General features: G+C 37.3%; 1 protein-coding gene across 4 annotated transcripts in view; it reads right to left on the reverse strand.

Moving 5' to 3' along the window:
* Nucleotides 1-1,071: 1,071 nt before the first annotated feature.
* Nucleotides 1,072-22,626, reverse strand: part of LOC126188835 (cAMP-specific 3',5'-cyclic phosphodiesterase 4A-like) — a 323,773-nt gene continuing 302,218 nt past the window's right edge. For 2 of the 4 annotated variants that reach the window (XM_049930449.1, XM_049930452.1), the window contains 2 exons: nucleotides 21,705-21,875; nucleotides 1,072-5,149 (listed from right to left, as the gene is read on the reverse strand). In XM_049930449.1, coding sequence (XP_049786406.1) covers nucleotides 5,115-5,149; nucleotides 21,705-21,875 — 206 coding nt within the window. In that variant the 3' untranslated portion in view covers nucleotides 1,072-5,114. The remainder of the gene's footprint in view (nucleotides 5,150-21,704; nucleotides 21,876-22,626) is intronic. The other 2 variants (XM_049930451.1, XM_049930450.1) reach the window with 2 other exon arrangements.

Below are 22,626 nucleotides of genomic sequence, written 5' to 3' on the forward strand. Positions count from 1 at the left end.
AGTAATGCAACATATTTTTATTTCTAAAAGCAGGTTTTATTCAGGATTCCAATACACAATATTATTCCCCAATTTTTTGGCTTAAAAACCCTCTGTTCAATGTGATGAGCTTATGACACCTTACTGGGAGGGTCTGTATTGCACACATGGTATCACTGTACTGGTCAACATAAGAGTTAATGTCTTGCTGCATCAATAACCTCACTATCAACCACATAATGCTTCCCATGGATTTCATCCTTTGTTGCACCAAACAGATGGCATCAGAAATTGTGACACCTAGACTGTAGTGTAGGTGCGGAGGAACAGTCCTATGAAGTTTTAGGAGCATTCTGTAGGATGGACAGACTAGTGTGAGGTCTTACATTGTCATGAAGAAGGAGCAGTTCATTTGCAATTTTTGTGACAACCTCAAATGATAGTGTCTTGCACATTCCAACACTGCAGAGTCACAGTTGTGTACAGCCGGCTGGCAAGCGGGAGATCAGACAGGTCCACTCGACTTTGTTGCTTGATGACAGATACTTCACCCAATGACTCACCATGCTTTTGTTCACTGCCAGGTCTCTGTTGACATTCTGCAAGTGATTGCAAATATCTATGATCCTCTGGTTTTCTGCAAAAAGAAACTCAATGACTCTCTGTTTGGAATGTAGTTCCATTACAGATGCCATTTTGAAGGCTATATGTAGCACCAGCACCTATCAAAACTTCATGCAACTATAGAGGCTGAAGTGAGAATATCCAACAACAAATTCTGCACTTTTTCAACCAAAATTGGCTACAGAAGAAATGCTTTGCATTTCTTATTGAATTCCCCTCATAGTATCTTTCAGTCAAAGAAGTCAAATTATGGTTTCACTAGAAAAATATGAACAGATGAATCATTGAGTCTTTAGTGATTTGTTTACCTGGAACTTATTAAAGGTAGGGTGTTATCTCTGGTAGACCAGGACGTGGGAGCAAATTCAGCCATGGTCTTACATCTCAGCATTTTCCTAAAACAATTTAGGTGAACCACATAAAAACTAAATTAGGATGACTAATGGACATTTGAAGTGGGACACAGAGTGCATTTGCCTATCAGTTTATTGATGTTAGCATTTTGACATTGGCAACTGAATAATCAAAATATTTAGAAACCAAATATTGTTGGTTCATCTTAGATACAATAATAAACAACAACAACAAGAAGTTTCTGAGAAATCATTGTAGATGTTTATCACACTGCTGGACTAAATTCTTCAAAATATTTTTACCTTTTTTTAACAAGCCAAATCTTATCCATAATGCTTACATTTTCCCTGCACGCTACAGGAGCAAAGCCCAAAATGTAGCTGTATGTAAACATTGTCTCAAATATCTTAATAATTATCTCACTTTATCAACAGGTGAAGTCACTACAGTTGACTGATATGTGTTCCAATTTGTTCATTAGAAATGGAACTAAGGTTACAAATGAACCAGTCTTTATCTTTTGTTGCGTTACCATCTTTTGTGACCCATAATGTTTGCTCATTCTATAAAATTACAAATTCATCTGTAAAAGGATGAGCACATCGCAAAAGGAAAAAGGCTGAAAATAATTTAAAGGATTTCCAATTATTTATTCACTAACAGCTGCACAGAATATCAGTCATGTACAGAGAAAATAGTTCTACAACCATTTCTCTGTCGAAGAATAATTAAGTTACACAGTACATCTTATATGACCATTATTTTTTGTTGCAATACAGTTATGAAGAAACAGGTTACAACATCCACAAAAATTCTTGTTATTAACTGTCCCACACAAATGTTTCCATTCAACATGACCTTCTATACTTTTAAAATATAGAGGCTGATATGGTTTTCATACAACTCCAACAAAGCTAATTCAACACAAAGTCAATTAAGTTATTCCACAGACAGAAGAGTGTCTTAAAAACTTGGAACAATTATTCTTAAAAAATGTACAATTTACATTTCTAACACAATAACACAATAATTACACAAACAAAAGCAATAAAACGTTGTACAATGTCAATTTTGTTTCAAATGTTCAGCTGTGATCTGCTCTCTCTCTCTCTCTCTCTCTCTCTCTCTCTCTCTCTCTCTCACTCACACTCACACTCACACTCACACTGACACATCAACAGATATTCCATTCTACAGATGGTTACAATCTTCCACAAGTTAAAAAAATGCCATCACGCTAAATATTTGACATATTAAGAGATGAACTTGAAATATAATACTTTAATGCAGTCAGCTGTGATCCTTCATTTCATTCCTACTTTAAAACATCTATTTTTTTGTTTTGAAACTGATTGTTCTTGTGACAGATTAAGAAATACAGAGGAACAAACATTAAGGTGCACACAACATTCATACTTGGAATATAAACATGCAGTATTGCTGGAGGTCAGTAGGTAGAGAGCCCACGGCAAAGAGGGGCATAACTGTAGAACAGAGACATAGTTTCATAGCACCTTCAGAGTTCTGGTAGATAAATATTTAAAATGGATATTTACAAAAATTGAGACACATTTTTAAAAGTTCAGTTCACATGTACAATAGAAGAGGATATAGTATCATACAATAGAAGGAGAATAACATTCATCATCTTTCACAAATACAAAAAAGACAATACAAACATTGTGAAACATGGAATGGACTCACAAATGAAATACATCAATCATGATACATATGTACATCTCATATTTTACAGAATCACACATATCTAAAGGTTCCAATGAAACAAAAAGCAAACAAGTAGGACTATCATAAATTACTAGTAACAATGCTGCACACCTTTCATTGCTCAGTTTACCACAACACAATATTAAGGCTATCAATACATGAATAGTTCATTTAAAATAAACACAGTTCTGGGACAATGTTATCAAAATAAGCCACTCTTTTTTTCTTATTTGTATAAAACAAAGTCAGATTGTCAACGTAGCATGGGGTAACACACAATATTTTTATGTTTCTTTTGGTATCTGATACACCATTTGCTTTTTAATCATCATTTCTGAGCCAAATGAAAACTTCTACAAGTAGGGTGTCCATTAATTTCATCCATTTATTATACGAGGCATGGCTTGTTCAGTTTCATCAGTCATAACAGGTAATACAAGACAAAACATGTTGCCAATGGTTTCAAACATAATTCTTAAATACATATGTGTAGTTTTACTTGCTAAACTTGTAACACCTTCACTGAATGTAACAATTTACCCCTCTACTACTTCGACACTTGATATATAATAGATGAGAAATGTTACATGGACTTATTGCACATTTTCCCACAGTTTGTAAATAAGCATATTTAAAACTGTATGTGAAGACAAAAATGTGATGTGCACACATACATCACATTCCACAGTCACTATGACTTGGAAAAAAGAACATATAGAGTACAGTCACAGGTTTAAGACATCACAACTAATTTTAATTTGTATCTGATATTCTTATTGTTACATCAAATGAATGTTCACTTCATTAGTAGCAGAGTATCATTTTTAGACATCGAAAATTTATGGCTGATCCATGTACTATACTGAATGGCAGTACTGTAATATTTCTTACAAAAACTCTGCATATTTTAGATAAACATCACATTATATGTCATTGTAACACTGTGAAATACATACCTCACACTAAAGATCATTCAGTGTTATAGAACACATGCAGACTGAAAATTAAAGAGTCATATAGGACATGGTACATAAAAGAGATTGCCTACTATATAAAATTGTACTTTACAATTAAAATTTAATTACATACATCACTGAAATTTAATACTTGCATCCATTGTTACACAATACTATATTTACACGCCTTGTAAATTTACATGTCTTGTAAACCCTGTGAATATTTTGTTTCAAATACTCATTCGTGTAAAGCAGCAGATCTTTGCTTAGTTACAGCTGAACAGTTCTTTGATCACAATTTCATGTCACTGTTCAAGTAGTTACCTGATTATGGATAAAGTACCAGAGATGCATCATTTGAAAATTATACAACACAAAATCATTAAACATCATCTTCAAAATCAAATCCACTACATCTATACAGCCTTCACATCTCGAAACAGACACAACATTTAATATCTATACACCAGAGCCCCTTTCATCTGTGGTCTTGTTTGAAGTTCATTTTATATGGAATGTTTCAACTGTTGAAATACAGAAAGATGTAGACACAGTGAAAGGCTCATTTTATATACATTGAGTATGAACTTTCTTTTTAAATTGACAATTTATTATTGTTGTCATCAGATGTTACTTTAGTCTCTTTAAAACTATGTGATACTGTGAGAAGAGTAAGCGTATACAGTTGATTGAGTACAAAACCCTGTCTGCGCTCCTCCCCTGACTATACGCTGACACCAACAGTGAGTCCACAGGGGGCACTCGTGGCTATGACCGTCAGAAAAATGTACATCATGCTTACAATAATGACTTTCAACTGATCAAAAAATGCTCTATATGATCCAGAATAATGAACAGAAATAAATAAATAAATAACATATTTATATGTTGTGACTTTTCAACTACACAATAACTCTGTCTCTACCTGTGTTGTTTCAAATAATATTTCTTCTAACTTGCTTGATCCCTCTGTATAAACTCCGGTGATGTATAAGCGTACAGTTGTGTTCTTAAAACACAATGCCTGTATTTGTTTGTGATATATAAAATAAACTTTATATAAGATATATATATATATATATCCAACATTACACAAAAATTCTTGAAATGCTAATTTAAGGGAAGTATGAAAAGCTGTCACAAAATTATATATCTGTTCATCTTTATCATTCAGTTACTTATATCATCACTCATACTCTGATTTAAATTTATAAAAAGATATTACTCTGGCCAGGAAGGCATACTCACACATGTGTAGTTGCAAAGTCTTTCCATTTCATCAAATACATTATTAAAAATCATTTATTATAGAAATATTTATTACACTTTTTTCAGCACTATCACTCTCAATGAGGATGGAAGCTGTGTACACTTTTCTAGCTATTTTGTACCTGTAATAAAAATAATTCCTGATGTTGGGTCCAGAAGTAGACTGAAGGCTCACTTCAACCTGAGTTGGTATCATATTCTCACAATCTAGGAGAGACCAACTTCTGCACAGCTGCTGTCCCCTGGCAAAAAGAGGCCGGGAATAAATAATTTTGTTTGAATTTGCAAATAAATATAAAGTTAAAAGTAGTGCAACTGCTATTTTACAGTCACAGACTTATAAATAAACCACTCAGTTTTAGAGGTACACAAAAATTTTAAATGATTCACTTCAAATTGTCAAAGGGATAGCCAATAAGACTTTTGTCAATAAAAATGCTGACAACTTTCAAGTATCACTCAAACCACAACTTATATGATAGGATGTGAAATAGAATTTAAAATTTATTCTGTATTTCATGCATTACTTTGATATATGAGGAAATAACTGGATGAATACATAAACTGAATCATAATCTTTAATATGTAACTTCCAGTTTCCTAGCTTGTATGAAATGTTGAGAAAGCACTACAAAAATACTGTCATAGAATATGTAGAGTGAATAAAATGAACAATAAATTTTATTATAAGAAGCTGGGACACAGACATTCTCCAAACATCTGTTTGCAAAAAGCCTCACTATCAATGTCTTCTGAAGTAGATGCAGTTGAGCTGAAAAAAAATTTCAGTACATATTTCTTCCTACAAGGGATGTAATGAATAACACATCATTAACTATGACAGTGCAGAACAGGTCAAACAGAACAAATCTCAGACACAGAGTGCTGATGCATTATAACTAGGTGAGAAGGACTGCAGTATTTAATTCATTTTTCACCAGTATCAAATAGTTTTCATTGGCTTTAAGGCTACAGAAAAAAAGGAAAGCCTTGTGAGTGTAGCATAGTGAATAAAAAACTATGTATATATCCATCCTTGGACATACACTATTCCACTTCTTATTTTATTTTCCATTTATATATTTTGCTTTGTACTAACAATCGTACACTGCCCAACAAAACAAAAGTAAAGCATGCAGCAGGGGAGGAGCAACTGAAATGAAACTTCATGGGTTGAGAGGGTGATATTATTTCAGTGGTTGCTAAATCCAGTCAAATTTACGAAGAACTTGTCAGTTTGAGCCCAATTATCAGTATGACATTGCATGTCAGACGAGGAGTATACGTTCTGTGTTTCCAGCAGACACAGTTCCTTTGTGGCATGAACAACAGGTGTATCATAGTGGGTGACTGAAATGATGTGGCAACTGAACACATACTTCAAATTTGAAGTATATGTGACAGTGCAATTCTTGTGAGGAAAATGTCTTAAACTGCATACATTCACCATGAAATTGTAACAGTATATGGACCAAATGCAATGTTGCATCTAGCCATAGTGAAACGATGTGAACAATTTGAACATGGCCACAAGATACAGGACATGCTGGTCAACAAGTCCAGATCTTGCACAGCATGATTTTCATCTTTTCAGCAAATTTTATGGACATCTGGGGAGGAAGAGATTTTTCAACTATGAGGACATTCACACAGAACTTTGTGAATGGCTCTTTGACTGAACTGAACTGAACTGAACAACAGGCAGTGTGGCAACATCCAAGGATTGCAGTGCCATAACATAATCAGCACTTCACATTGATACCACAAAAGTTAACAATGTCTTGCTGCATTCTGCAACAACGAATAGGAGGTGCTGTCAAAGCCACACCGTCCCTCCCAGCTCTGCAGTGCCACCACATGGATGGTGATATACAGCCAAGCAGAGGAAGGTTCACACAGTTTTTTATCAGTGAATAAGACAACAGAATCATCTTAGATAGGACATCAATGAATATTACATCTTGTGCTGACCTTTAACTGTGAACATTATGTTGATATACTTCAAGTGAAGATTCTTGTTAATTGCCTGTACCCAGAGATACTTTAATATTCAGAGACAGTTGTAAATAGTCAGAACATCCCTGTGGAATTGTATTATACAAAGTAGAAGTTAATCTACATATCTCTCTTGTAATAAAGTGAACTAATGTTTTACATGCTCTAGTATCCACTCATTGTCCTCTTGGAGCAAGTAAATAACACATCATTGTACTGATGATCATATTTTTGTCACATACAATTTATTATCGATGAGATTTAATGACTTGCTCCCCTGCTACATGGTTTTTGTGTGCACATACCTGACTGCCTAGTTTTGCCAGCTTTCTGTTTTAGAATTTATGTATCTTACCTAGTATTTCATCATGTCTGAGCTACCACATGAAATGTCTCTAATCAAAACTGTTCAGTTCCAGGTGCTGCAGGTTTGAACACCTGCTGCTCAGTGTACAAATGACATCACTACTCAACTGCCAAGCAGCTCCACCATGGGTTGCCACATCTAAATTTCATCCATACCATTGTCAGGAAGAAGAACGGTCAGAATATCGAGTGCAATTGTAAGCCTGTTTGGCTACTTACAATAGACAGGTATGCAGTGTAGTGCTTATTTTTGTCAATGAGGGGACCCAGTGTTTACAACCTGAGTGTAAAGTTATGTCCAGATACTAGTCCTGAACCAGTCAAGTGCAATGATCTTGCTGAGTTGCTCGAAAAACATTTTGATAATCAGGTCTATGTTGCAGCAGCAAGGTTTAAATTTTTTTTGTCTCAAGCAATAAAAACCACACATTGCCCAACTCAGGGCTAACCAAGACATTGTAACTTTTTCTTGTGGTATCAATTATAGATATTTCATGTTACATGACTCAGTCGTACAGAATGTCTCAAATGCGCACATTTGCTCTGCATTTCTAAAACGATCTGATCCCGATTTACAAACAGTTGTGGAATCTCAAACAATTGTGGACTCAACAGAGACTGATTTTGAGGCTCGATGTGTTTCATTACTCAATGTGCACAAGACATTAATTCTAAAGTATATGACAGCTTTAAAGTGATTAAACACAGGGCTCATACAAACAGTGAGCATAGAAGTAAAAACCTTCAGTCTCGTGGTACATCATGTGTGTTGCAAAATTCTCTCAGGAAGTCTTGTCCGCAGTGCTTTTTGAATTACACCTGGAAAGCTTGTCCTCATTGTGATGCAACATGCTACCACAGTGGAAGGCAGTTATATTCAGACAGTGTGTTTACATGGCACTTTAGGCTCAGCAACCAACTGCCGCTAGGTAATCGTATGGCTGCAGCTAAGCTATCAACACATGCAAAAGATTTCAATGAAGACATTCACAGTATCACCAGCCAAACCTCACACTCTCCACATCGCAGAAATCTTCCAATACCATAAGTAGGCATGTGAAAAAACTTTTTGTTCACTTATAAGTGGAACAAAAGAGAATTAAATTATTAAATTACAGCTGGACACTGATGCTTCTGTTTCCATGATTAATAAACAGACATATGACAGACTCAGTAGCCCACCATTACAGCAGCTCTGTTTTGTCTGCCTATAATGGACAAGGAATTCTAGTCCTTAGTATGTGTAGTTTGCCAGCAACTTCTTGTGGAGTGACAATCTGTGTTTTGTTTCATAGACTTAATCCCCACCCCCATGAACCATGGACCTTGCCGTTGGTGGGGAGGCTTGCGTGCCTCAGCGATACAGATAGCCGTACCGTAGGCACAACCACAACGGAGGGGTATCTGTTGAGAGGCCAGACAAATGCGTGGTTCCTGAAGAGCGGCAGCAGCCTTTTTAGTAGTTGCAGGGGCAACGGTCTGGATGATTGACTGATCTGGCCTTGTAACACTAACCAAAACGGCCTTGCTGTGCTGGTACTGCAAACGGTTGAAAGCAATGGGAAACTACAGCCGTAATTTTTCCCGAGGGCATGCAGCTTTACTGTATGGTTAATGATGATGGCGTCCTCTTGGGTAAAATATTTCGGAGGTAAAATAGTCCCCCATTCGGATGTCCGGGTGGGGACTACTCAAGAGGACGTTGTTACCAGGAGAAAGAAAACTGGCGTTCTACGGATCGGAGCGTGGAATGTCAGATCCCTTAATCGGCAGGTAGGTTAGAAAATTTAAAAAGGGAAATGGATAGGTTAAAGTTAGATATAGTGGGAATTAGTGAAGTTCGGTGGCAGGAGGAACAAGACTTTTGGTCGGGCGAATACAGGGTTATAAATACAAAGTCAAATAGGGGTAATGTAGGAGTAGGTTTAATAATGAATAAAAAAATAAGAATGCGGGTAAGCTACTACAAACAGCATAGTGAACGCATTATTGTGGCCAAGATAGACACGAAGCCCACACCTACTACAGTAGTACAAGTTTATATGCCAACTAGCTCTGCAGATGACGAAGTAATTGAAGAAATGTATGATGAAATACAAGAAATTATTAAGATAGCGAAGGGAGACGAAAATTAAATGTTATGTGTGACTGGAATTCGTCAGTAGGAAAAGGGAGAGAAGGAAACGTAGTAGGCGAATATGGATCGGGGGTAAGAAACGAAAGAGGAAGCCGCCTGGTAGAATTTTGCACAGAGCACAACCTAATCATAGCTAACACTTGGTTCAAGAATCATGAAAGAAGATTGTATACATGGAAGAAGCCTGGAGATTCTGACAGGTTTCAGATAGATTATATAATGGTAAGACAGAGATTTAGGAACCAGGTTTTCAATTGTAAGACATTTCCAGGGGCAGATGTGGACTCTGACCACAATCTATTGGTTATGAACTGTAGGTTAAAACTGAAGAAACTGCAAAAAGGTGGGAATTTAAGGAGATGGGACCTGGATAAACTGAAAGAACCCAAGGTTGTACAGAGTTTCAGGGAGAGCATAAGGGAACAACTGGCAGGAATGGATGAAAGAAATACAGTAGAAGAAGAATGGGTAGCTTTGAGGGATGAAATAGTGAAGGCAGCAGAGGATCAAATAGGTAAAAAGACGAGGGCTAGTAGAAATCCTTGGGTAACAGAAGAAATATTGAATTTAATTGATGAAAGGAGAAAATATAAAAATGCAGTAAATGAAGCAGGCAAAAAGGAAAACAAACGTCTCAAAAATGAGATCGACAGGAAGCGCAAAATGGCTAAGCAGGGATGGCTAGAGGACAAATGTAAGGATGTAGAGGCCTATCTCAATAGGGGTAAGATAGATACTGCAGGAAAATTAAAGACACCTTTGGAGAAAAGAGAAGCACTTGTAGGAATATCAAGAGCTCAGATGGAAACCCAGTTCTAAGTGAAGAAGGGAAAGCAGAAAGGCGGAAGGAGTATATAGAGGGTCTATACAAGGCCAATGTACCTGAGGACAGTATTATGAAAATGAAAGAGGATGTAGATGAAGATGAACTGGGAGATATGATACTGCGTGAAGAGTTTGACAGAGCACGGAAAGACATGAGTCGAAACAAGGCCATGGGAGTAGACAACATTCCATTAGAACTACTGATGGCCTTGGGAGAGCCAGTCCTGACAAAGCTCTACCATCTGGTGAGCAAGATGTATGAGACAGGCGAAATACCCTCAGATGTCAAGAATAATATAATAATTCCAATCCCAAAGAAAGCAGGCGTTGACAGATGTGAAAATTACCAAACTATCAGTTTAATAAGTCACGGCTGCAAAATACTAACGCGAATCTGCAAAATACTAAATACTAACGCGAATTCTTTACAGACGAATGGAAAAACTAGTAGAAGCTGACCTTGGGGAAGATCAGTTTGGATTCCGTAGAAATATTGGAACACGTGGGGCAATACTGACCCTACGACTTCTCTTAGAAGCTAGATTAAGGAAAGGCAAACCTATGTTTCTAGCATTTGTAGACTTAGAGAAAGCTTTTGACAATGTTGACTGGAATACTCTCTTTCAAATTCTGAAGGTGGCAGGGGTATTTACAATTTGTATAGAAACCAAATGGCAGTTATAAGAGTTGAGGGGCATGAAAGGGAAGCAGTGGTTGGGAAGGGAGTGAGACAGGTTTTTAGCCTCTCCCCGATGTTATTCAATCTGTATATTGAGCAAGCAGTAAAGTAAACAACAGAAAAATTCGGAGTAGGTATTAAAATCCATGGAGAAGAAATAAAAACTTTGAGGTTCGCCAATGACATTGTAATTCTCTCAGAGACAGCAAAGGACTTGGAAGAGTAGCTGAACGGAATGGACAGTGTCTTGAAAGGAGGGTATAAGATGAACATCAACAAAAGCAAAATGGGGATAATGGAATGTAGTTGAATTAAGTCGGGTGATGCTGAGGGAATTAGATTAGGAAATGAGACACTTAAAGTAGTAAAGGAGTTTTGCTATTTGGGGAGTAAAATAACTGATGATGGTCAAAGTAGAGAGGATATAAAATGTAGACTGGCAATGGGAAGGAAAGCGTTTCTGAAGAAGAGAAATTTGTTAACATCGAGTATAGATTTAAGTGTCAGGAAGTCGTTTCTGAAAGTATTTGTACGGAGTGTAGCTATGTATGTAGGTGAAACATGGACGATAAATAGTTTAGACAAGAAGAGAATAGAAGCTTTTGAAATGTGGTGCTACAGAAGAATGCTGAAGATTAGATGGGTAGAGCACATAACTAATGAGGAGGTATTGAATAGGATTGGGGAGAAGAGAAGTTTGTGGTACAACTTGACCAGAAGAAGGGATCGGTTGGTAGGACATGTTCTGAGGCATCAAGGGATCACCAATTTAGTATTGGAGGGCAGTGTGGAGGGTAAAAATCATAGAGGGAGACCAAGAGATGAATACACCAAGCAGATTCAGAAGGATGTAGGTTGCAGTAGGTACTGGAAGATGAAGAAGCTTGCACAAGATAGAGTAGCATGGAGAGCTGCATCAAACCAGTCTCAGGACTGAAGACCACAACAACAACAACTTAATTCTCAAAAGAGTGGAAACATTTTTGTGTTAGACCTATTAGATTTGTTCAACCTGTGCAGACAAGACAGTGTTTTACAAATCAGTGTTTCAGTGCCTCACTCTAATGTTTCTGATTTGTGTAGTAAGTACAAGGAATTGTTTGAACTATGTTTATGTGGGGCCAGTGACTTTTAAGTGCACATTACAGTGAAAGGCAATGCACAGCTGATTTTTTCACACAGGGTCTGTCTCTCTCCCATGTAACATCTAAACAAGTTGCTCAAAAACTGCACAGATGGAAAGACAATGGCATTATAACATAGCGTTCAGGTGGTTTATGGCTGTGTGCCTTCTTTAAAGCAACTGTAAACCAACAATTTTCATGGGTACTTTTCCTCTTCCAAGTTCAGAGAAACTGATGGACAGACTGGGACAGGGCAAATATTTTTCAAAGATGGTTTGTGTGAGGCATATTTACATTTACCACTGGATGAGCAGTCCAAGCAATACTCTGTGCTGAACTCTCACCTATGTTTGTTCCCATTTCAGAGACTGCCATTTGGAAGTGTTCCAGCTCCTACAGTTTTTCAATTGTTGCTGGAACAGTTTTACATCTACATCTACGTAGATATTCTGCAATCTACCATAAAACGCATGGTGGAGGGGACCCAGTACCACTACTACTCATTTCCTTTCCTACTGCAGTTGCAAATAAAGTTATGCCTCTGTATGAGCCCTAATTTATCTTACCTTATCTTCATGGTCCTCACTCACAATTTATGTTGGAGACAATAGAATCATTCTGCAGTTAGCTTCAACTTCTATAAATTTTCTTAACAGTGTTCCTTGAAAATAATATCGCCTTCCCTCCAGGGATTCCCATTTGAGTTCCTAAAGCATGTTACCTACCAGTAACAAATCCAACAGCCCACCTCTGAATAGCTTTGATGCATTCCTTTAATTCAACCTATTATGGATCCCAAAAACTCAATTTGTACTCAACAATAGGACACACTGGGGTCCTGTATGTTATCTCCTTTACAGATGAACCACACTTTCCTAGAATTCTCCCAATAAATCAAAGTCGACTATTAACCTTCCCTACCACAATCCTCACATGCCCATTCCTTTTCATATTGTTTTTTAACTTATGCCCAGATATTTTAATGTGACTGTGTCAAGTATGACACTGCTAATGCTGTATCCAAACAGTATGGGTCTGTTTTTCCCACTCATCTATATTAACTTAGATTTTTTACATTTTGAGTTTGCTACCATTCATCACACAAATTAGGAATTTTGTCTAAGTGTTCTTGTATCACCCTACAGTTGCTCAACTTCAAAACCTTACCATACACCACAACACCATCAGCAAACAAGTGCAGATTACTGCCCACCATGTCCACCAAATCATTTATGTACATAGAAAATAACAGCAGTCCTATTGCACTTCCCTGGGGCACTCCTAATAATATCCATGTCTCTGATGAGCATTGACCAATGAGGACTACATAGTGAGTTGTATAACAATTAACTAGTTAGACAATTGTAGTCACAAGTTGTACACTTGCTGATCATGTAACACACTTAGACTGTTTGTTTAAAGTTATTTTTCTGGCTGGCCTAAAGTCCAACAAAGAAAAGTGCTCCTTCTTACAAGGAGAACTGGACTGCTTAGGTCACATAATTAATGCACTGGGTATTAATGCTACTACAGTGCACTTGGCTGCGTAAACCGTCATGAGGAAGCTCACCTATTATATCAAATTTATTCCTAATGCTGCACAAATTGGTGCACTGTTCAACTGGCTGTGCTGGGAAAACATTCCTCGTGTTTGGTCCAAAGAGTGCCGGAATTTATTTCAGCAATCAAAGGATCCAAGGACACTTTGTTAAGCCATCATTATTTGATTCATTTTGACCCAGCTAAGCCTGTCATGTTAGATGTGAATGCACCTTCTTATGGGACCAAAGCAGTGCTCTCCCAAGAAACTGGTTCTTCTGGTACACCTTTTGCTTCTGCCTTGAAAACTGTGAACAATGCACTGTGTAACTACATTCAGCTTGAAACAGAGGCACTTGCCATTATCTGGGGTCTTATGAAGTTCCACCAATGTTTGTATGGTCAGATGTGCTGTTTGCTGACATATCTTTGGCCTTCGACAGACTTTTTCAAGCATGTCCCGACTCAGAGGGTGCAAAAATTGCAACCTTGAGCTCAGATATTGTCTAATTATCAGTATTAATTGTTGTTAACTGCCCAACATTCAAATGCTGACTTCTTGTCTTGGTTATCGGCCAGTACCAACACAGTGTTTGATTCATCTGAGGATTAATGTTTTCAGATTGCTTCTCAGGATTTTAAATTTCTCAATTTTCAGCTTGTTGCCACAGCAACTGCTTCTGATGCAGCTCTGCAGGATGTTTAGCAAAATGTGTGCCACAGGTGGCCACACAGATTAAAAGACATTCCCCACCCCATGGCATGTTGCTACTTTTCATTTCGTTGTGAGTTATCCACATGATCAGGTGTTCTGCTGTTGCATATGGAGAATGGTGATATGTGTATTGTGATTCCTCACTCCCTACAGAAGGAAGTTTTGTCTTTGTTGCAGAAAGGTCATTTTGATGTAGTTCACACAAAGCAACCTGCTAGACATCATGGGCTGCAGGAAATGAGCTTCCAGATGAAGAAAGTGACATCTCATCGCAAAGTTTGTGCAGAACATCAATCAGCTTACTGCAATGCTTTTCTCAGTGGCCACATCCATCCTGACTGTGACAATGCATTCATATTGATTTTGGGAGTCCACTCTGGAACACGTGATTGTTGGTGGAGGTAGACACTTAAAGTAAGTTTTCTTTTGTTATCCCCATGTCACCCACCCTACTGCAAGTACTATATCAGCTTTATCTTCTATTTTTTGTCCTGAAGGTCTTCCAGAGGGCACTGTCTTGGACAGTGGACTATAGTTCACATCCAACTGTTTTGTGCCGCCAATAGCTTATACCATGTGACCACTGCAACTTTTCACCTGCAGTCTAACAGTGAAGTTGAACAGTTCATTTGAATGTTCAAAAATTACATGGAGAATCTACATTCCTCCCACATATGGGTGCAGGCACTGAAAAATTTTCTGTCCTCTTACCGCTCTTTGCCACGTGACAGCAACTTGCCAATATAATTGTCACATGGTCATGGAACACCATACTCTCCCGATCTCCTGAGGCCACCAAAGAAATAATTCATTCTGCCAGGTCAGCCAAAGTTTTGGCTGCAAGTTGAAGTCTTCTTCAAAGTATTCAGGGAAAGAATCAGTGTTGGGAACGTGGAGTCATTACCAAAGCAATAGAACAGTCTTCTTACGTCATCGAAGGTTCCACTGTGCTGCAGCAGCATGACCTAAACTAGGTGTGGTGCACTTCTGAGTATATCAGTGATTCTGCCACAAAATGTTTGTCCACAGACCTAGCACGTAGTTAGGGTCTACATCAGCTGTCGCTTCCATCTCTCTGCGGCTCGCGGCCAGCACCCTCCACTGTGGGCCCACTGAGATCGAGATTCTACCACTGCCACTGATGCCAGCGCCTGTCCAGTTGCCACAACTGATGTTCATTTACCCCTGGAAGGTTATCACACTGCTCCAAAAGCTTCCTTTGTCATGCACCAGACAACAGCATCTGCATCTCTGGATGCTGGCGTGCACCCTATGACTGACGTTTTTGGCCAGTGTATCACTCTCAAGGTGGATACTCGGGTGTGGGCAGGGAGGCACCCTCCCTGCCTCCTCATCTGATCTGCATTCAGTCCTCCGCCCAATGTCTTCACTTGCATCTGCCCTATGCAACAATGGTGCAGAGGTCTGAGGGTGTGAAATGTTACATCATCCAAATTTTGTTGAACCTCGCATTTTGATACCACAGAAGTGAAATATGTCTTGCTGAATTCTGAAATGATGAATGGGAGGTGCTAAAGAAGCCACGCCCTCTCTCCCAGTTCCACAGCACCATTGCACGGAGGGTGATACACTGTTGAGCAGAGCGAGGCTCGTGTAGTTTATGATCAATAATTAAGACAGCAGCACTGTCTTAGATAGGGCACCACTGTGTGTTATGTCGTAAGCTGAACATCAATTGTGAACATTATGTCTGTGTACTTCAAGATAACAATCTTGTTAATTGTCTGTATCCAGTGATACTTTAATATTCAGAGACAACTGTAAACTGTAAATACTCAGCTCATTCCTATGGAAAGGATTACACAATGGCAAGTAAATCTTCATATCTATCTATTTGAGTACATTATAGTAGTGTGATGCTTGACACATTCATGTCCATTAAATATCTAGGCAATACGTTACAAGGCAATATGAAATGGGGTGAGCATGTAAGGACTGTGGTAGGGAAGGCAAGTGGTCGAATTTGGTTTATTGGGAGAGTTTTAGTAAAGTATTGGGAACATTTTAGTTAAGTGTGGCTCATATGTAAAGGAGACTGCATATAGGACACTAGTGTGATCCACTGTTGAGTACTGTTCAAATGGTTGGGAACCACACCAGGTCAGATTACAAGAAGACACTGAAGCAATTCAGAGGCTGGCTGCTAGATTTATTACTGGTAGGTTCAAATAATATGCAAGCAAGTATTATGGACATGCTTCAGGAACTCAAATGGAAATCACTGTAGGGAAAACAATGCTCTTTTCGAGAAGCACTATTGAGGAAATTAAGAAAACTGGCATTTGGGGCTGACTATATACAACTATTCTGTTGATGAAAATTTACTTTTCACGTAAGCAGCATGATGATAAGATTACAGAAATAAGGCTCATACCAAGGCATGTAGACAGTTGTTTTTCCCTCACTCTATTTACGATTGGTACAAAAAAGGAAGTGACTAGCAGTGGTACAGGGTATCCTCTCCCACGCACGACATGGTGGCTTGCAGGATACATATGTAGATATAGATGTAGATGTAGGTATCCTGTAACAAAGTGAACTAATATTTTACGTGTTCTAGTTTACACCCAGTCTGCTCTCGGAGCAAGAGTGAAGAACTCAACAGTGTACTGAAGATTGTATTTTTGTCAGCTGCAACAGGAAGAACATTCCGATTGTTGTTTACAGAGACTTGGTGACTATGTTGAAAAGTGTGTCATGTATCTGTGTCATTTTAAAGGAAAATGCAGCCTTCAGTAAAAGTTGCTTGGCCTGCCACAATAATTGTGTAACAGAACTTTTCGAAGGCCCCTCGTAGATGTTGATGTAGCCCATGAAGCCTGTCTCCTATTCACGGTTTTTTGGTCAAAGATGAGTTCCATCACTGTGCGACCCCTCTTGGTTGTAGTTTCTATTATATCTGACATAGTGAGTAAAATATTCAAGATTAGTCACTAAGGACGTTGTTGTATATGTGAAAGTACTATCATTAGACAACTGTGGAGCAGTTCATAATTAGCTGTATGTAAAGAGAATCTTGTTTACAGCATCTGTTAATGTGCCTGTACAAGAAATGTTACACAAGCAAAAGTCCAATAGCACAACACTGATAACTAGTGATGCTAAATCCCATAGCATAGCATACTGCACTAGTGATATTGCTCTGTGCTGTGCACACTTTCATACCAATTAAATATTTGTGATCAATGTTCACAAAGGGGAAGCAGCTGTTGAAGGGTAAATAGAAAACTTGGATTCACTGAGGGAATTTTGGAAAAATGCTATACGCTATTAAACGAAAATCAGCATATGAAGGTAATTTGATTGGTCTGTTTACTTTCCCTCCTATGTTGTAAGCTTGTCAATGCTTACAAGAATGGTCCAATAATGTGATAGTAGCTTTCACATTTCATTTTTTACCAACAAACCAAGTTTTCAAGGCAGGGAACAGATGACTGCAACTTTGTTATCTGAAGCATTGTTCTCATAAAGGGTCCTTCCTAGTGTGCTAGATAATCTTCATGGTTTCTTATTTTCAAATGATTTAATAGTGAATTCTGGTAGGGGCCAGTTATTGCTCTCCCTTCCCAGGATAATCTAACAGGATTACAACCTAGGAACACTTTAAATCAGTATTCATTATATTCTATCCACCAAAAAATCTTCTTTGTCGTTGGTGAGCTTTCTTAAGCCTTGTATACATGACTTTTATTTTTTTCTGGAACTGAAGTTTGTGTTAATAAGTCCATGTTAGCAGTCTGCGTGGAAGTTCAGTGGCACACAATACAAATAGGGCTTTCTGATGTTCATTTGTCACTACCCCCTTCCACTTGATATGTTTTCAATACCACCTCACACACATTTATTTTGGATTAGATTAGATTAGATTAGATTTACTTTCATTCCAATTGATCCGTAGTGAGGAGGTCCTCCAGGATGTGGAACATGTCAGAAAAAGAACAATACACGACAAATATTTACAACTAAAACAAGTAAGCTAATGTACCATTCCACAGGTCCCAAGTGGAATGATCGTCATTTTTTAATGAACACTAAGAGTCATTTTACAAATACTAATGCACTGAATTTAAAATAAAAAAGTTTATTTATTTATTTATAAGGTAATAAACATATAATGCAACTACTGTAATACTTATTTACAATGAACACATTACTGCACTGAAATGGTGCAGAAGTTATGTTGTACTCATATACAAATCAGTTGGTTTTACTAAGAAATTCATCAAAGGAGTAGAAGGAGTTGGCCACCAATAAATCCTTTAGGCTTCTCTTAAACTGATTTTCATTTGTTGTTAAGCTTTTTATGGCTGCTGGCAATTTATTGAAAATGTGTGTTCCTGAATAATGCACACCTTTTTGTACAAGACTAAGTGACTTTAAATCCTTGTGAAGATTATTCTTATTTCTAGTATTGATTCCATGAATTGAGCTGTTGGTTTGAAAAAGTGATATATTTTTAATGACAAATTTCATTAAGGAATAAATATATTGGGAAGCAGTAGTTAGTATCCCTTGTTCCCTAAACAGGCTTCTGCAGGATGTTCTTGAGTTCACACCACATATAACTCTTACTGCACGTTTTTAAGCCCGGAAAACTTTAGCTTGGCTTGATGAATTACCCCAAAAACTAATCCCATATGACATTATGGAATGAAAGTAAGCATAGTATGCCAGCTTTTTCATTTTTATATCCCCTATGTCCGACAAAATTCGCATTGCAAACAGTGATTTGTTAAGACGCTTCAGCAGTTCTGTGGTGTGCTCCTCCCAATTGAATTTATTATCAAGCTGTAATCCCAAGAATTTAACACTGTCCACTTCTTCTATCTTCTTGTCATCATATGTTAGACATATACTCTTGGGACACCCCTTACAAGTTCTGAACTGCATGTAGTGCGTTTTTTCAAAGTTTAGTGACAAAGATTGGCTAGGAGCCAGTGATTAATGTCCACAAATATTTTATTGGCTGATCTTTCTGAGACTACACTTGATTTCCTATTTATTGCAATGTTTGCATCATCAGCAAACAAAACAAACTTGGCATCTGGTAATGTTACTGATGAAAGGTCATTTATATACACAAGAAAAAGTAAGGGCCCCAAAATGGAACCTTGTGGGACCCCACATGTAATTAGTTCCCAGTTGGATGATGCCTGATAGCTTGATACATGTCTCTTTCCTAATAACACCCTTTGTTTCCTGCCAGAGATATAAGATTTGAACCATTTTGCAGCATTTCCCGTTACACTATAATATTCTAGTTTACTTAAAAGGATATTGTGATTTACACAGTCAAATGCCTTTGACAGATCACAAAATATACCAGTTGCCTGCAATTTTTTGTCTAATGAATTAAGCACATTTTCACTGTTAGTGTAGATAGCCTTCTCAATATCAGAACCTTTTAGAAATCCAAACTGCGACTTTGACAGTATGTTATTTGACATAAGATGGTTATAAAGACGACTGTACATTACCTTTTTGAAAATTTTTGAGAACGCTGGCAACAGTGAAATTGGACGGAAATTTGATGCTATTTCTTTATCTCCCTTCTTAAACAGTGGCTTAACTTCAGCATATTTCAGCCACCCAGGAAATATTCCACTGATAAACGACTAGTTAAACAGATAGCTTAATATGTTACTTAGCTCAGAATCACATTCTTTAATTAACTTTGTTGATATTTCATCATACCCACTAGATGTTTTTGATTTTAAAGATTTTATGATGGACATTATTTCTGTTGGGGTAGTGAGGGTCAAATTCATATTATGGAAGTTACTTGAAATGTCTGGTCTAAGGTAATCCATAGCAGCATCTACCGAACCTGACAACCCCATCTTTTCAGTAACAGTTATAAAATGTTTGTTAAAAAGTTCTGCAACACTATACACATCTGTCACCAATGTATCATTTACTCTTAATGCTATTTGTTCCTCTTCATGTCTGGTTCTACCGGTCTCCTCCTCCACTATATCCCATGTTGTCTTTATTTTGTTATCTGATATGACTATATTTTCCTTGTAATATATTTGCTTTGACATACGTATTACAGTCTTTAATATTTTGCAGTATTTCTTATAATGTGCTATAGCATCAACATTGGAAATGTTTCGGATTGACAGATACAGTTTTCTTTTTGTTTTACAAGATACCCCTATTCCTCGAGTAATTCATGGCTTCTTTGTAGACTTTGCTCTAACCTTGGTAAGTTTTGGGGGAAAGCAGTGTTCGAATAAGGTAAGCACTTTATTAGCAAAAATGTTATATTTTTCATTCATGCCATGAGCACTGTAAACATCAGTCCAGTGAATGTCTCTGAGGAGTGTCCTAAAATAATCAATTTTTGGCTTACTGATTACCCTCTTGAGCTCAGATTTAACAGATTTTATATCCTGTTCAGTATTAACATTTAACAGAAGGAACTGCATGTCATGGTCTGACAGGCCACTGACTATTGGTTTTGTAATATAATTTTGTTCATTGGACTTTTCTATAAAGATATCATCAATGGCTGTTTGTGAGCAAGTGGCTATCCTAGTGGGGAACTTTACAGTGGGAATTAAGTTGAATGATAGTGTTCCTAACTCAAGTAAGTTCTTATTGGGAGAGTCTTTAAGGAAATCTACATTGAAATGGAATCTTCCATTATCCATTACCATATCATGAACTGTAACACTAATTTCTTATGTGCTGGTTTTCTTTCTCTCTACATCACATACCACACTAACCATATATTATGACTGCCAACAAATAACTATAAACAATAGCTGTTTGAAAATTCCAACAAAAGTGATACAAGAACAGTACACTGCAGCAGTGATACAATATTTGTGTGAGCTATTTTTGAGTTCTACTTAATTCTTTGGAATTAACATTAGAATGTAAATGAAGAGGTTTTAGTGATTTGGACATGTGCTGGTAGTGTTTGCAATTGGCTGTTTTAGATATAAGAGGGTTTTAGTTACATACAAAGACACACACATAAAGAGCCTTTTTCTTATATTCTTTATATGATATGGTGTACCCTAAGTACCCTACAACTATTTGCAGAGTAATTTTGTAAGCACAGTTATAAATGTAAATAGTTAATGTCTACAAAGAACAGTGTTTTTCTCAACATTTTCAAGTGACCTTTTCCGCCTCCTCTCAACAACTTAGCTTTCACCTTTACAACTTATCTTCATGATTTGTGAGAAAAAAACACAATAAGATTTAGTAACATCCACAGAACAGACAGAATGAACACTGCCAGAAAACTAAGAAGAAAATGAACTGCAAAACTGCAGAGTAAGGGGAAGTAAAAGAAAAACAGAGAAGAAATTATAAACTAAAATAATTATACAACTTCGTATTTCTGTTCAAAAAGTCCATAAATGATAGCTGTTTATCTCACCTGACAGCACCCCTGGAAGTGATCCTCTCCGTTGTCCTGTGTTTGGTGCAGATGTACCAAACATCTCTGGCCCGCCTGAACTTCGCCGTCGCAGCATTTTCTTCCTTGTGCGCCACCGTCCTGTTCCTGCTGTATCTGGTACATCTGTTCCATTGGATCTCAGTATATTTTCTGTAAATAATTGAAGATATGCATTAGTATATGTGCATTGTAAAGTAATGTGTGATTGACACTTTCACTATACTTTATATAACAATAGCTGACAAATTTGGCGTTGCCTGGGTATTCATTTTGTAAGTTTCTATTAGAAACAAAAACAAAAACTGAACTGTGTTTTATATAACACTAGCTGACAAATCCAGTATTGCCTGGGTATTTGTTTTACAAGTTTCTATTAGAAACGAAAACAAAAATTGAACTGTGTTTGCAGTGAAGTATTGAAAAATTTCATTTCCAAATATTTGTGAAATTGCCCATACAGTCATATAAAGATGTATGTGTAATGTAATAATGAGTAAGCACAGTATCCAGATTAAGAAACATGATCCAAGACAGTTTCTATATGCTGGGTGCAGCTGATTCACATTTGCACTTTTGTAAACATCTTTATGACAACATCTCTTCATTAGCACTATAGACAGCTATCGTTTTCGCCTACAGCCATTTGCGCTTCACAGCTGAAAGCTGTCAAAGGTGCTGCCAGATGTCATGGATTACCAGCTGCAACATAATCGTGAATATGAACGGTGATCCAATACTGTCAAATGCTTTTTATTCCAGTCTTTGATTGTCAAAGGAATTGATATTGTGATCAAAGACTGGAATAAAAAACATTTGTCACAGATTAGGCTGACTCCACTGTACGAGTGTCTTAGTAGTGAAGAATACATGTATTAAAACTGCATGTATGATGCGACATTTT

This window comes from Schistocerca cancellata, chromosome 5 (genome assembly GCF_023864275.1).
Source record: "Schistocerca cancellata isolate TAMUIC-IGC-003103 chromosome 5, iqSchCanc2.1, whole genome shotgun sequence".
Classification (NCBI taxonomy): domain Eukaryota; kingdom Metazoa; phylum Arthropoda; class Insecta; order Orthoptera; family Acrididae; genus Schistocerca; species Schistocerca cancellata.